Source organism: Salminus brasiliensis, chromosome 11 (assembly GCF_030463535.1).
Source record: "Salminus brasiliensis chromosome 11, fSalBra1.hap2, whole genome shotgun sequence".
NCBI lineage: Eukaryota > Metazoa > Chordata > Actinopteri > Characiformes > Bryconidae > Salminus > Salminus brasiliensis.
The window spans coordinates 10,809,349-10,824,524 of record NC_132888.1 but is presented as its reverse complement, the minus strand read 5'-3'; the positions used below and the strand labels follow the sequence as shown (position 1 = coordinate 10,824,524).

Genomic DNA, 15,176 nt, shown 5'->3' with positions numbered 1-15,176 from the left:
TTATTATTATTATTATTATTGAATCGTTACATTGTAGTTATTTATTTCGGAAATCGCTTTTTTAATTTATGTTATATTGTTTCATTGCTACATTTTCTATCAGGGCATTTTGATTCAGCACTGCCGTCCAGTCACATCAGCTAAACTAGTCTGGACTTAATCCATCATTGTACAGCGCCGCTTCAGAAATGTCCCTTTGTAAACTTTGTGAATTCTGAAGCCCCCCATGAAAATATTGATATGCTGCACGGTGGGTGTGATTCGCTCATGCCTCAGTTCTCGTTTCTGGTGGTATAAATGAGTGGATCATCCGCCACAGAGCAGACTGTCCCTCAGAGCAGCAGTAAAGACTGAAGCCCCCACTGTACTCAAACTGTTCCCACAGTGAGAGCAGGAGGAGGCAGGACAGGAGCTGTGAACATTTCTCGATCGATAGCTCCCTCTAGCACTGTCCCTTCTCCAACTCACCCACCACAGCGGGAAAGCAGCTCCGGTCCGGTGTGGATGACCACACTGTTCTACTGTTGCCTCGGAGAGGACACTGCGGTTCATCAGAAGGCCTCGTTTGCCTCGTCCTGTGCTTTCACTTCACACAGAGCCTCTTGAATCTCCCTCTCTCTTACTCTTTCTTTCGTTTTACATATATTTTTAATAATGATTGTTTTCGATTTGTGAACGAAATTATTATTATTATTATTATTATTATTATTATTATTATTATTTTAGTAGTAGTAGTGTTTCTATTATTGTTATTTGCTTGTTTCAAATTTAATAGATATTTTCTTATTATTGTTTATTGTAACCGTCTGTATGTTTTTGATATATATATATATATATATGGCAAAAATTGCTGTTATGTATATTTGCAGTGTGGAACTAATATTTCTGTAATTTTAGGGGTAAATAAACTTTTTTTTTTTTTCTGAGCTCAGTCTTTTGTCTCGGGTCGAAAGGCAGGGGTTCATTTTTTTATCTGTTATTTTTATGCCCCATCTCGGGGTGTCACCGCGCGCTGTCCCAGCTGGCCCCCCCTCCACTTTACATGAGAAGCAGCCCATATGCACCCAGAGCCTCTCGGTATTGATTCCAGATTCCAGTCTGGAGCGTTTGGGCTGTAAACGCAGCCAGAATATAAATAACTCAAAAGATGTCCTTCAGTCTGCCATGCGTGCGTGTGTATGTGTGTGCGTATGAGTGTGTATGCGTGCGTGGGTGTCTGTGTGTGATGAAGTGAAGGCAGAGGTGTGTACTGGTTGATGATGTAAGAGAGTGAGATTAGCTGCACTACATTTGCGCAGCAGGTTGGGGTTGGAGAGACGGACTGCTCCGCTTTAAACACTCTGGTTCCTCAAACCGTGTGAGCTCACCTTCACACACGTGCTTACAGTTACAGTTCACAGCCAGGAGGAACAGTTTAGCTACAGATCTGGATTTAGAGGTGTAGACATTTCTGTTTATTGACTTGCTGTCCATTTATTTTTAATGAAACAGAGACTAATTTAGCTCATTTGTATATTGGAGTCCGGACTAATTAAACTCTGTGAGGTGTGTGCATGAATGTGTATGCGCGCGTGCATGCGCGTGTGTGTATGGGCCATCCAGCGTGCTGTAAACTTTAGAGCCTCCTCGTCTTTCGCTTTCTCTCGCCGGACAAAGGACCAAAGGCCGCGAGCAGGTCGCGGTGTGTGTTGATTCACTCGCACGTGGCCGTGATGAGACAGAGTTAAGAGTCTGACGGAGGCACGTGCACCTAGTGGGGAGGGTGGGGGGTGGGGGGTGCGACCCTCACAACGAGACAGGGTTTAGAGGGTTAAATTAAAATTGAGCAATGATGACATCAGTAATGAAAAATCACAGTGATAGCCGCGTGGCTTATTGTGGACACTGAAACAGGTGGACGGTGGGCAGGGCTGAGAAACACTCACTTTTATAAACGGACATGACGTTTCCTGACTCCTTAAAAAAGTTTGACAATAATTCGGTTGTGTTGTTTTTGTGAGTCAAATAACGCAATTAACAAGACAGTCATTTGCAGTATAAATACAACAGCACAATTAAAAAATACTGAACTGGCTTAATTTTAATACGAAATAAATATCTTACCCACAAATATCCAAATAACTCCATTGTCGTTACAAATAACGAAATATAAATAAATTAACACAGTCTACAGTCCTATTTGTCCTATGTAGAGTTAATAGAGCCTTATTATAAATTATTACAGTCGTAATTGTCAGTCTTGGAGTTTTATTTAGAATATTGTGGTTAAAATAGACAATTTCGAGTTACTTTAGTCTTGTTTAGAGTAAAAAATCTGGTTTAGAGTTAATACAGTCTTATGTAGAGTTAATACAGTCTTATGTAGAGTTGACCGTCTTATGTAGAGTTGACCGTCTTATGTAGAGTTACTACAGTCTTATGTAGAGTTAATACAGTCTTCTGTAGAGTTAATATAGTCTTATCGAGTTAATACAGTCTTATGTAGAGTTAATACAGTCTTATTGAGTTAATACAGTCTTATGTAGAGTTACTACAGTCTTATGTAGAGTTAATACAGTCTTATGTAGACTTAATACAGTCTTCTGTAGAGTTAATATAGTCTTATCGAGTTAATACAGTCTTATGTAGAGTTGACTGTCTTATGTAGAGTTAATACAGAGTTAATACAGTCTTATTGAGTTAATACAGTCGTATTGAGTTATTACAGTCTTATTTAGTTAATACAGTCTTCTGTAGAGTTAATATAGTCTTATCGAGTTAATACAGTCTTATGTAGAGTTGACCGTCTTATGTAGAGTTAATACAGAGTTAATACAGTCTTATTTAGTTAATACAGTCTTATGTAGAGTTAATACAGTCTTATGTAGAGTTAATACAGTCTTATGTAGAGTTAATACAGTCGTATTGAGTTATTACAGTCTTATGTAGAGTTAATACAGTCTTATGTAGAGTTAATACAGTCGTATTGAGTTATTACAGTCTTATTCAGTCTTTAGAATCTATACAGTCTTGTTCAGAGTTATTACAGTCTTATTCTACACTATATTTGGTGTTATTCAGCCCTAAAGGCCATTGCTATTATTAGACTGTAAACACAGAGCGTGTCGATGACAGTACCACGTTAAACTGATTGTTATAAAGTCTAATATACCTACCTCCCATTAGCCCAGCCGTCAGCAGCAGCCCCGGGTGCTCTGTCTCCGTTTAGAAAAATGCAGATGATCACGAGAAAAAACCTAAATAAAATGATTGAAAGGACAGAAGCTCTGCGTTTTCCTCGTATCTCTCCGCGATTTTCTCGCTAACGGGTCGCGTTTAATTTGTGTGTTTTTTTCTCTTTAGTCTGTTTTGTTTTCGACACTCCGCCGTTTCTCGCGCTTCCCTCCCGAATAAATAGCGCCGCGCGCTCCGGCGGAGTCTCGCGGACGCGGCGGTGTTCGGTCCGGTCAGCTCTGCGCGCGCGGGGATAAAGCCAGCCCCGGATTGGCCTCGGTCCGCCGTGACGTCACGGGCCCGTGAATAAGGGCGGCTCGCGCGCATCAGGCGCAGCGCAGATCAGATCAGCTCGAGAGGGCCGCGCGAGAGCCAGCTAGAGAGAGCGAGAGAGTGAGAGAGGGGAACACGGCACGCGCGCCTGTTAGCACAGCCAGAAAACAACAACAACAACAACAACAAGTCGATGCAACATACAAAATAACACGCGCACCTTTGGAAGGAGAGGCACGTGCGCTTGCAAAAGTGGGACTTTATTTTTTGGGGGATTTCTGTCTGGCTGCTCTGACTGGATCCATGGACGCGTGCACGAGCTCGTGCGTCTCCTCGCGCGCTGCTTCTGTCGTCCGAGACTGGCTGCATTAGACGCCAACCTTCAAAACCTTCAGCATCATCATCCTCCTCTTTCCTCCAGCTCTTTCGCTCCTACGGCGACGGCCATGCTGCTTGTCGCGTAGCGCGCGCCTGCTCGGTGTTGTAACGTTGCCCACGTGCCGTGGGCTTTTATTTATTTACGTGCGCGCGAGTGAGAGGGAGAGAAAGAGGGGGAGAGAACCGACGGACATGACGGAGGCTTTCACGCGCTTTGGCAACTACCTCACGCACGCGAGAAGCTCTGGCCTGCTTTCTCTGGAGCTTTTCCTCCTGACCCGCGCTGACCACATCTGCCCACATCTGGCTGATTGAGTGCAGTGCCCCGCAGCTGTTCGTAGAGACTTGTGCAGAGGAGTGCGTTCGAGTGGCGGGTGGGGGGGCGCTTGGAGTAAAGGGCAGTGTTCTCTTTGCGCGCGTGTGTGAAGGTTTTCTCGTGCTGTGGAGGAGAACCAACACAAAGCAACAACAGCAGCACCAAACCAAACCAGACCAAGCGAACCCCACAGAGCTAGAACTATAGCAGCGGTGGGAGCGCATCCGGAAACGATGGTCCACTGCGCGGGCTGCGAGAGGCCGATTCTGGACAGGTTCCTGCTGAACGTGCTGGACAGAGCGTGGCACATCAAGTGCGTGCAGTGCTGCGAATGTAAATGCAACCTAACGGAGAAATGCTTCTCGAGGGAGGGGAAGCTCTACTGCAAAAATGACTTCTTTAGGTGAGTGGTGGGCCTCAGGACGGCGCGTGAAGGAGAAAATGGAATGGGCACTGTGGTCACCCAGTTGGTGTTCAGCTGGTTTTTGTACTCTCTTAAAATAAAGGTGCTACAAAAGGTCCTTTAAGTGATGTCGTAGAAGAACCATTTTTGGTTCCTTAAGAGAAGATTTGTGAAGAACCTTTTCATGGTTTGAAGAAGTCGACGAAAAGGTTCTTTACCGGTTTGAAGGTTCTTCACATCTCTCGCATCTCTTTACAAAAATGGTTCTTCTATGGCATCGCTCCAAGAACCCCTTCTTAGCACCTATATTTTTAAGAGTGTAGGCCTTCATCAGGGAGGAGTTGGATCTCATCGCTTTATTTTTTTGAGGAAGGGAGCTTTTTTATACCCAGTGTTTTTGATCCAGTCAATAATTTTCCGTTTTTTTAAACAATATTTTCCGTTTTTTATATTTATAAAATAAATCTAAATATTTCAGCGAATGTTTTTGAGGGAAGCTTTTCTACTAAACTGATTAGGCTTAGTCATTATGGCAGACCTGTTTAGTATTAAACGTGGTAATTTTCTATATAGACTAAATAGATTAAAAACGTGTAATATTAATGAAACACTCGTTTGTTTGGCTATTTTAGTTGGACTATAATGAGCCCAGCATGTAGCTAATGAACTAAACAGCGTTTCTGTTGTAATTACTGTAGAAATAGTAGTAAATAATCGTCGCTGTCACGAAAAAAAAAAAAAAAACTTTTTGACATACTTCGAATCTGGTAGCTCTTCTTTACAATATTTAAAAAATCTAATCACCATGAATTAAATAAAATAGTTTACGAACACTTCCGTCTCCTGTAAAGTTGAGTTTATTTACTGGATACTTATTTACTATAATTATTTACGTTTTCTAGTAGAACAAAAACAACCCCCAAAAAGCCTCTTTTGCTTTACCTGCAAAAAGCCCCACTGTGAGTGTGAGAGGAAGACTGGCCAACAAGGTTAGCATGCTGGACTCTTTGATTAGCACAGCCGTTAATTAAAAGCTTGTTAATTTGGATTGTCATGCAAACTGCAGAGCAGATAACACCACGAGTCTGTACAGTCTAAAGGAAATCACACTTTGTTTTTAAGGATCAATGCTCTGTTAGGGCAGGAGTGTGTGCGCGTGTGTAAATGTGTGTTTGCCGTGCTCCGAGCAAAGATGTGATAAGTGGATTTGAATAGTAAACCACTTTGAGGTGGAAACTGACAGACTGAGAATCAACAATCTGAGCGTAAAAACTGCCAATCCACACTGAGAGTCAGGGGAACTGGTGTGTATTGGAGGAATCACCCGTTTATCCTCCTGCAGCTGATCTTTAGAGGGTTTATGAACAGGCAGGCCTACAGGCTTCACTCTTATTTATTAACAATATTTTACTGTTGCATTTTTTTTTGCAACAGAGAAACATTTACGATTTTAGGGTTTTTGTGTGTGTGTGTGTGTGTGTGTTCAGACCCTAAAAGCGTTTTTAATCAGGTATTTGTGTTGTTTACTTTATGCAAAACGATTTTTAGCGAGGGAAAAAATTAATAACCAAGGCACTGCAATTTACTCTCTTAGGTTTATTGTAAATGTGTAATTTGACATTTCCTTTTTTTTATATTATTTGATTATTTGTCATTTTTATTTGTAATTTATGGTTGTTGTTGTTGTTTTGTTTTAGTACAATAGATAGATAAATAAATAGTAATAGCAATAATAATAATGCTAATAAAAATAACAATAATAGGACAAATATAGTTGTTGTTTTTTTTTTTTTTGTAAAATAAATGAAAGTTACATTATTGTATTGTTAGCATATAACAAAATAAAAGTCCCGTGCCGAGGCCGTGCTGACCATGTTGCCCCTCTTTCTGTTGTCCCCCGGGTGCAGGCGCTTCGGCACTAAGTGCGCCGGCTGTGCTCAGGGCATCTCCCCCAACGACCTGGTGAGGAGGGCGCGGAGCAAAGTGTTTCACCTTAACTGCTTCACCTGCATGATGTGCAACAAGCAGCTGTCCACGGGGGAGGAGCTCTACATCATCGACGAGAACAAGTTCGTCTGCAAAGACGATTATTTAAGCAACACCAACGTGAAGGACACCAACCTGCTCTCGGGTAAGACCATGTGAAGACAGGCCGGCAGTTGGATTCCGTGTCCACAGTGAGCTGTTGAAGCTCTGTGCTGCACTGTGGATCAGGTGTCTACAGCAGTGCACGGCTTTCCTTAAGGAGGAAAAAATAAACGTAAAAGCAAAATAACAAAATTACAGTACATTACAGTAAAACCCAGTAACAGTCCATGGACAAAACAGGGCACAGTGGTTTCATTCTTTTATAACATTTAGGACAGGGATTAAAGTCTAGACGTGGACTATATATATATATATATATGTTATGATTAATATATATATATATATATATATATATTGCAGTCCGTCTTTAAAGTCCACAAACTCCAGTTTTTTTCTTTGTTATTATTATTATTATTATTATTATTATTATTATTTGATATTAGTGTTTTCATCTCTTGTTTCATGTTTGTTGTATTTGTTTATGAAATATATCTTCGTCAAAAAGAAATAGATTTTGATATTTATATATATATAATAGATATTGTTATTTATTATTATTATTATTATTATTATTATTCATATTATTATTATTCTTGTTATTATTATTGAAAATCGTCCTTCTCTCCCCTCAGTAACAGCCTGCAGTGACCCTAGTTTGTCGCCGGACTCGCAGGACCCTCTGCAGGACGATGTGAAGGACTCGGAGATCGCCGCTCTGTCGGATAAAGAGGCTCCCAGTAACGAGGCTGATGATCAGAATCTGGGAGGGAAGCGCCGCGGCCCCCGGACCACCATCAAGGCCAAGCAGCTCGAGACGCTCAAAGCGGCGTTCGCGGCCACGCCCAAACCCACGCGCCACATCCGGGAGCAGCTGGCGCAGGAGACCGGCCTCAACATGAGGGTCATTCAGGTAGAGCAGGCGGACACTGTCGGCCTTTCTGTCAGTAAAGTAAGAGAGAGAGAGAGAGAGAGAGAGAGAGAGAGACACAGAGAGAGAGAGAGAGACACAGAGAGAGAGAGAGAGACGAGGACAGGGAAGCAGCACTGCGCGATGACAGCTCAGAGAAAGACCCAGGAAAAGACCCTGCCTTCAGGGTTAGACTGCGGTGTTGTGTGTGTGTGTGTGTGTGTGTGTGTGTGTGTGTGTGTGTGTGGAGTACGAATGACGAGAACTTAAATTTGGCGCGTTTGTTTGTTGGTCACAACTTAAACGCACCTCGCACTGCCATTCCTATAGAAAGAGAGAAAAGGAGGCAAATATAATAATAATAATAATAATAATAATAATAATAATAATAATAATAAATCGCTATTGCGATCGCCATCATTGCTATGGTAATTATCTATTTTATAATATTATATATTTGACCAATTTCTGAAATTTGTGTAATTGCCTGTATGTGTGTAGTGTTGATATTTCTGTAGTTGGTGTAATCTTTAATATTTCTGTAGTTGGTGCAATTCTTGATATTTCAGTAGTTAGTGATAATATTTCTGTAGTTGGTGCAATCTTTAATATTTTAGTAGTTGGTGCAATCTTTAATATTTCAGTAGTTAGTGATAATATTTCTGTAGTTGGTGTAATCTTTAATATTTCTGTAGTTGGTGTAATCTTTAATATTTCTGTAGTTGGTGTAATCTTTAATATTTCTGTAGTTGGTTTTGCTATTTCTGTAGTTGGTGTAATTCTTGATATTTCAGTAGTTAGTAATAATATTTCTGTAGTTGGTGTAATCTTTAATATTTCTGTAGTTGGTGTAATCTTTAATATTTCTGTAGTTGGTTTTGCTATTTCTGTAGTTGGTGTAATCTTTAATATTTCAGTAGTTAGTGATAATATTTCTGTAGTTGGTGTAATTCTTGATATTTCAGTAGTTAGTGATAATATTTCTGTAGTTGGTGTAATTCTTGATATTTCAGTAGTTGGTGATAATATTTCTGTAGTTGGTGTAATTTCTGTATTTCTGTATCAATTCTTGATACTTCTGCAGTTGGTGTAATTTTTGATATTAGCCTTGTTTAGTTTTTTGGCTGGGGTGATTAAAGGAAATGCCAGCTGGCAGTGGGAGGCTGGCAGTGCGGTACCATCCCGTTTAGCCCCGCAGAGCCCTTCCTCAGGGAGAGAACTGCCCCTGGGTGTACTGAAATACCCCGGGCTGGGGCGTTTCACTGAGAGACTAGAATGTAAATCGCTGGCGTTTTCCTGAAACGATGGATGTGTCGAGGATGAGGGGAGCTTCGGTGTTTCTCCGCCAGAAAAAGAGATACAGTGAAATAAAGGAGCTGATCCTAGAGCAGATACCATATACTGTACTGATTAAAGCGCGTTAATCGAGGCTTTGAATGGACAAAAATATATTATTAAAAGTTTTGGGTATTTATTAAAGGTTATTAAAGGTTAATTGACAGAGATTGTTTGCAGTATTTTACTCATTTAGAAAGAACCCATTATCAGAAACTTGCTGAAGTAAACATTAGAAAAAATCAGTAAACATCAGCTGGAGTAGACAGGAGTATCTCAGAATGGGCCAAAATGGATGGCTGGATATGAGATGAAGTGGAGAAGCGTTTGTGTTTGTGTGTGTGTGTGTGTGTGTGTGTGTGAGAGAGAGAGAGAGAGAGAGAGAGAGAGAGAGAGAGGCAGAATGTGGAAAGAGCGGCAGAATAAACAGTAATTAGCAAACAAAAAAGAAGGAAAAGGGATGGATCGTAGATGATGAAATAATAAGCTGGTGGAGGGGTGATGTGGGGGATTGGTTCCTCTTAAGGAGTCTGTTAATGGGTGATGTGAAGTCCCTGCTGCTGCCCCCTCAGTCGGGCTAAATGGAGGGTTAAAAGATCATTAGAGCGAGGATGAAGCCGAGCCTCACTCTCACTGTAATCGGGACTAATGTTGTTAGTGCAGCAGGAAAAGACTGAGCATGAGCTGAGATCTGAGTAAATGCTGCGTTACCGTGGTTCTGTATTTACTGTGTTCTTACTAGAGTCCAAAACCACGGGGATGCGGGTTTTACAGTGGGACACATTGCCTGTTTAAATCAGTAAAATACGAGAGTGAGCTGTAATTTAGAAAAAACGACCTCATTAGGTTTTGGTAGCCTTGTTAAATATAATTTTCTGTGTAGCTCTTTTTGTTTAAATCCCCCCAAAAATGTTTAGGATAATGCAGAATAGAAAAACGCGGCTTGTTACGCGGTAAACGCGTTTTCGGGGCAATGCGCGCTGAGGCAATTTATTTAGATGGTGGTTTAGCTAGTCTGTCCCATTGGAAATTTTAGTTTATTATAATTTCTGCGGTTGATTAATGGTGCATTCGCTCTGAATGAGCAAAATGAAATACTGTAAATATGCGTATTAATTTACAAAACTGGGTTTAGCATAATAATTGACTAAACTCGTGATTTTATAGTCTAGGGCCTTTTTGCGTGTCTCATTTTAACATGTAACGCACTGTCCCATAAGATACACCATCATTTCTGCATTCATCCTTATTAGGAAATCTGTGTAGCCTTGAGAACTGTGTTATTACTGAGTAACACAAAAATATTTGGACGCATTAAGTGTGTAGCGTTTTGCATCGGGCTATTTTCTCAACAGTGATGCTTAATTTAGTGCATATGATATTTTGTATAACGTATAAAATGTGTGTGATTGCAGGTGTGGTTCCAGAACCGGCGCTCCAAAGAGCGACGCATGAAGCAGCTGAGCGCGCTGGGCGCGCGGAGACACGCGTTTTTCCGCAGCCCGAGGCGGATGCGCACGCTGGTAGACCGGCTGGAGCCCGGAGAACTGCTACCCAACGGGCCCTTCTCCTACTACGGAGGTAAGAGGAAACCCTGCCCTTTGAGGCGTCCTGTCCATTTTTTCTCGGCGCTGTAAAAATGAAACACGAGGCTATTCGGCGTGTTTTCGCTAAAGCCGGGGTGTCTCGGACAGTTCAGTTCGTCGCCTGTTTGCTTATTAAAGGGCAACAAATACCAGCCCCCAAAACCACCACTATGGACATAAGCTACAGTTTCACTCATGAACCCTTCAAGCGGTGCTTTGGGTTTGTGTGCGTTTTAAATCAGAGCTAAATGCTTTATTTAGTCCATACATTCTGCTGAGCCCCTGCTTCTAAACCTCTAAACCAGTGTTTAATGGCACTGCTGTGCTGGTTTGGACTGGTGTCCCTCACCCAGGGTAGAAATGGAGCTGCAGTCTTCATTAAAGTCTAACTCTTTACCATAATTGAGGTCAGTAGGTTAGCCATTTCTCTTTCTCTTTATCTTCAGCATTCAGAAAATATTACTGTTTGGTTATTCATTGGCTGTTTTCCCAGTTTGTTTGTTTGCTTTCAATGATTTAATTTGGTGTTTGAATAGTTAAATAATATACAGCATAAAATAGAAAAAATGAACAATGAAAATAGCAGATTATCAGGAACTCCACTTTAATTAGGATAGTAAAATTATCACTAATATTCATGTCTTTTTTTAAATGAGTTTGATCCTAAAAATACAATTCACACCTTCTTCTTCTTCTTCTTCTTCTTCTAATTATTATTATTATAGTTATTATTATAGTTATTATATTATTGTTGTTATTATTAAATAATTGTCAGGAAGAAAAAAAAAACAATATGTAAGGAAATACAGTTATCTAAAGAAGAAAAAAAAAACACTACTGCAATTCTCTGAAACACTGCCACACTCTTGCTCCATACCTCTGGACATGTATAATAATTCCATGATTTTTATCATGAAAAGTTTTCCACTTTGCTTCACATTCAAAACTGGCAGTGTATTTATGATTATCCTGCACTTCAGACAGGAGGTGAGTTGTGCGAAGGTAAAATCACTGATGAAGTGCTCCTCCTTCTAATTAATTTTCTCGCCAGCCTTGTTCTCCCCACCCAGCTACATTTGTGATTTAAGTGTAACATGCTCTGTGACTAATGTGGCACAGTGAGGCCTTGTTCCACAGAACTACAGGCTACACATTCACCATTTTCTGTCTTTCTATTAAACAAGCTCAGCTTCTTGAAGGCTTCATGTGTTTTTAAACCAAGTCTGATGTTTCCCTTTGATCGGCAGATTATCAGAGTGAGTACTATGGACCTGGAGGGAACTATGACTTCTTTCCTCAGGGCCCGCCATCCTCGCAGGCCCAGACCCCAGTGGACCTCCCCTTTGTCCCGTCTTCGGGACCCACTGGAACCCCTCTAGGGGGCATGGACCATCCCATCCCTGGACACCATCCGTCCAGTGAAGTACAGCGCTTTTCAGACATCATGTCCCACCACCCTGGGGACTCGCCCAGCCCGGAGCCTGGCATCCCTGGACCCCTGCACAGTATGTCCTCCGACGTGTTCGGCCCCAGCCCCTCTTTTACCTCACTGTCCCTCAACGGAAGCGGATACAGCAACCACCTCTCCCACCCCCCGTCGGAAATGAACGAGGCCACAGTCTGGTAGCTTTCTGAAGGTGGACGTTTCTCCAGAGAGAAATGAAGGGACAACAGAACAGGGAGGGTGGACAGGGGACACGGACACTGGTCACATTTTTTTGCCGTTCATATTTATCATTTTTTTCGACGTTCCTTGCTCTTTTTTTTATCGATTTCGTTATGATTTTTGTGCTCAGAGAGTATAAAGAGGTGCAGCAGAGGACGTTGTGGCTGTAGACGTTTACCTTGATATTGTGTTGCTGTTCAGTTCCCGTTCTTGTCTCCTCATCAAAGTCAGAACTCGAGCACACAAAAAGACTGATGGCTACTGTTGACCTAATCGCTGTACGGACTGTGCTGTGAGGTTTTAGCACAGCAGACCACCCCCACCTCCCTTCCTGAAGCCCACTGGTTAAACCCTCACTCTCAAAACAATGATCGCCACATATTAACAGTATTAGCTACTGTCAAAGACTTTACAAAGAAACGCCCATGGCGGCTTGCCTAACGCTTACCTGCGACGTTGACTCCAGGAAAGATCTGAGCCGTCAGACTAATTTATTTATTTGAAAGCTCCTCAGACCTCTTTGCCTTTCAAGGCTCTGCCATATTGACACTTAAACAACCTTTTTGACACTAAATATGTTTCTGGAGGCCAGGGAGAGAAAAGGCTGTTTTGTTTTTTGTTGTTCCTCTATCTGGACATATCCTTTTGTTTTTCCAAGAATTCCACCAAATCTGACGTTGGCCTTCAAAAGGCAAACAGTAAATGTTGTATGGATTGTGAACCCTTTATTTAATGGAAGAGAACTTGAAATGTTGTTAAATGAAGTCTACCTTCTAAAAAATATTTTAACGAGGGTCTGAAAGGGACTTAGAACAGTCAACTGTTTACGTAATATATTTAATTCAGGAGTTAAAAAGTATCAACCATGTTTTAGAACCTCTTGATCCAGATAAAAAAGTTCCAAGCAACCAACCAAACTTTTGTATCGACTTTATTTATATTGTATGAAGAAAAAAAAAAATGAGTTTGCTGGGGTTGTGGTTCACTGTGCTAGTTTGTACAAGATGTTGTTTACAAAAAAATGGAAAAAAGGAAAAAAATACAAGTACGTAGACAGTTGCCAAATAAAAACATAGCACAAATACTGTAAAAGTGCTTTGCACCATTATCTGCAGAACGTGTTGAAACAAAGTGTAAGTGTTAAAAAACGATGAGAAGTATTTACTTCTTAATTTTTTTTAGTCTGCTGAAAAAAAACATTCATAAATTGTTAATATAACATACTTAGACCTACAAGTTTTATTTTTGTGTCTTTAAAGGAGAATCCAAACTATTAAAATCGATGGTCAAATGCGCAGCGAGCAGCTGCTAATTTCTTTAAATATCAAATTCTCATGGTATGTCTTTTATTGTTCTAATAAACCTAAGCTTACGTGACCTCCAGTGCATATTAGACCATTCACTGTATAAATACGACATGTTGAACAAATTTGTGAGTTTTTAATAAAACTAGAAAATATGAAATTGGGCTGCTAGATGCTTTTCCTTGGAGTAGTAAATATTCTATTTTCCAGTACAATTCAGTCAGCATCTACGGAACATATCAGAAACACCAAATTAGCTTTTTCTTCTGTGGATTTTGACATTGGGCGCAGTGTGTTTGCTTTAAGTCGTCACATCGCATGAACCACTATCTCAGACTAGAGACGCAAATACAGGAGCAAAATTTCTTAGGCCGTGCGACTTCTTTTGTGAGGCTGTATTTAGAGAACACAGACCTTTGAAGGTTGTGAACCCATCTACATTTACATAGTGATCATAAGCAGTAGATGGTGATGAGGGCTGAATGTCTTGCTGTGTTTCATGTTCAAATCCTTGCCAAGAGCCTGTTTTGGGTCTGGTTTGGGTACTAGATGGAGTAAAACCTCAGTAATTATAATAATAGCCTAATAAACACTGCTGGCCAGTGTCAGGGTTCCTCAATGCAGACGTCCAGCGTGCAGTGCTTCAGCTGAAGCGAATGAGATGAGATGTGTGTTAGGCAGCAGACGAGCTGCTTTGCTTTTATTAGCGGCTGACGCAATGCCTCTCTGACTGCTGCTGCTTTGTGTCTTTGTGATGGTCAAAGCACATAACCGTTCACTTCTGAACTAATCGATTGGACCATCGAGTCTCACAATGTGCGTACAAAAAGAAGCTGATTTCCTTTTATTTGGATCATTTCTAAGGTGGCTACAAACAGCACTGTTCAAAATGAAGGTGCAACAAAGGGTTCTTTGGAGCGATGCCATACACCCTTAAACAAAGTGGTTCCTCAAGGGTTCTTTAGTATGACAGTGATGGTTTTACTGTATATAGGACTGTGAGTGACAACACAAAGAACCGTGCTTACATGGTTTAGTGGTTCTTCTCTATAAAGGAAAATCCTTCATATACGGTTCTTTAGAGAACCCTTCTGTTCTGTTCTGTTACAGTATTAACCTTTTTTCATGGTAAGAAATGGAATCTTCCTTCCTAACAGTGTAGAAGAACCCCTTTTGGTTCTCTAAAAACCTTTCAGTGTCTGTTTGATTAAAGTGTGAAGAGAGAAGAACCTATTTAATGAACATATAATGTTCTACCAAGGTTCTATACCGATTTAAGATCTCCTCCTCAGTAAAACCATGCATCCAAGCCCAGATCTGTTTGGAAATCTTGATTTTTAAGAGTGTAACATCACAGCAAATAAAGGCTACAGTGCAGAATAGCGTTTCTGTCACATCCCACAGAGCCTGGAGGGGAGAATATTAAAAGAGCCGCATCAGACATGCAGAACGACACGCTCGGGTCTGAACAAACAGAAACAGAAAAGATATTTAAGTTTGCACAGCGGCAAAGTTAGTCCTGAATTCCACGTTTCACATCTCAATTCATAGACTGGGCCAAACAAAACAGCAAAAGCAGATGCATCGATTTAACTCAGGGAAGAAAAACAGGGGGAAAAAATGTTCATAGGTGCCGAGGCAGAGGGAAGCGGGCATCAAATTGAGCCTGATGTCTCGGGGGGTGGGGTGGGGGGGCCTTTATCTCAT

General features: G+C 41.1%; 1 protein-coding gene across 1 annotated transcript; it reads left to right on the top strand.

Moving 5' to 3' along the window:
• Nucleotides 1-3,565: 3,565 nt before the first annotated feature.
• lhx1a (LIM homeobox 1a) lies at nt 3,566-13,574 on the top strand. Its single transcript, XM_072691003.1, has 5 exons — nt 3,566-4,583; nt 6,491-6,714; nt 7,304-7,581; nt 10,329-10,494; nt 11,747-13,574. The coding sequence occupies exons 1-5, from the start codon at nt 4,414-4,416 to the stop codon at nt 12,124-12,126; spliced, it is 1,218 nt and encodes a 405-aa protein (XP_072547104.1). The 5' UTR covers nt 3,566-4,413; the 3' UTR covers nt 12,127-13,574.
• The last annotated feature ends 1,602 nt before the right edge of the window (nt 13,575-15,176 follow it).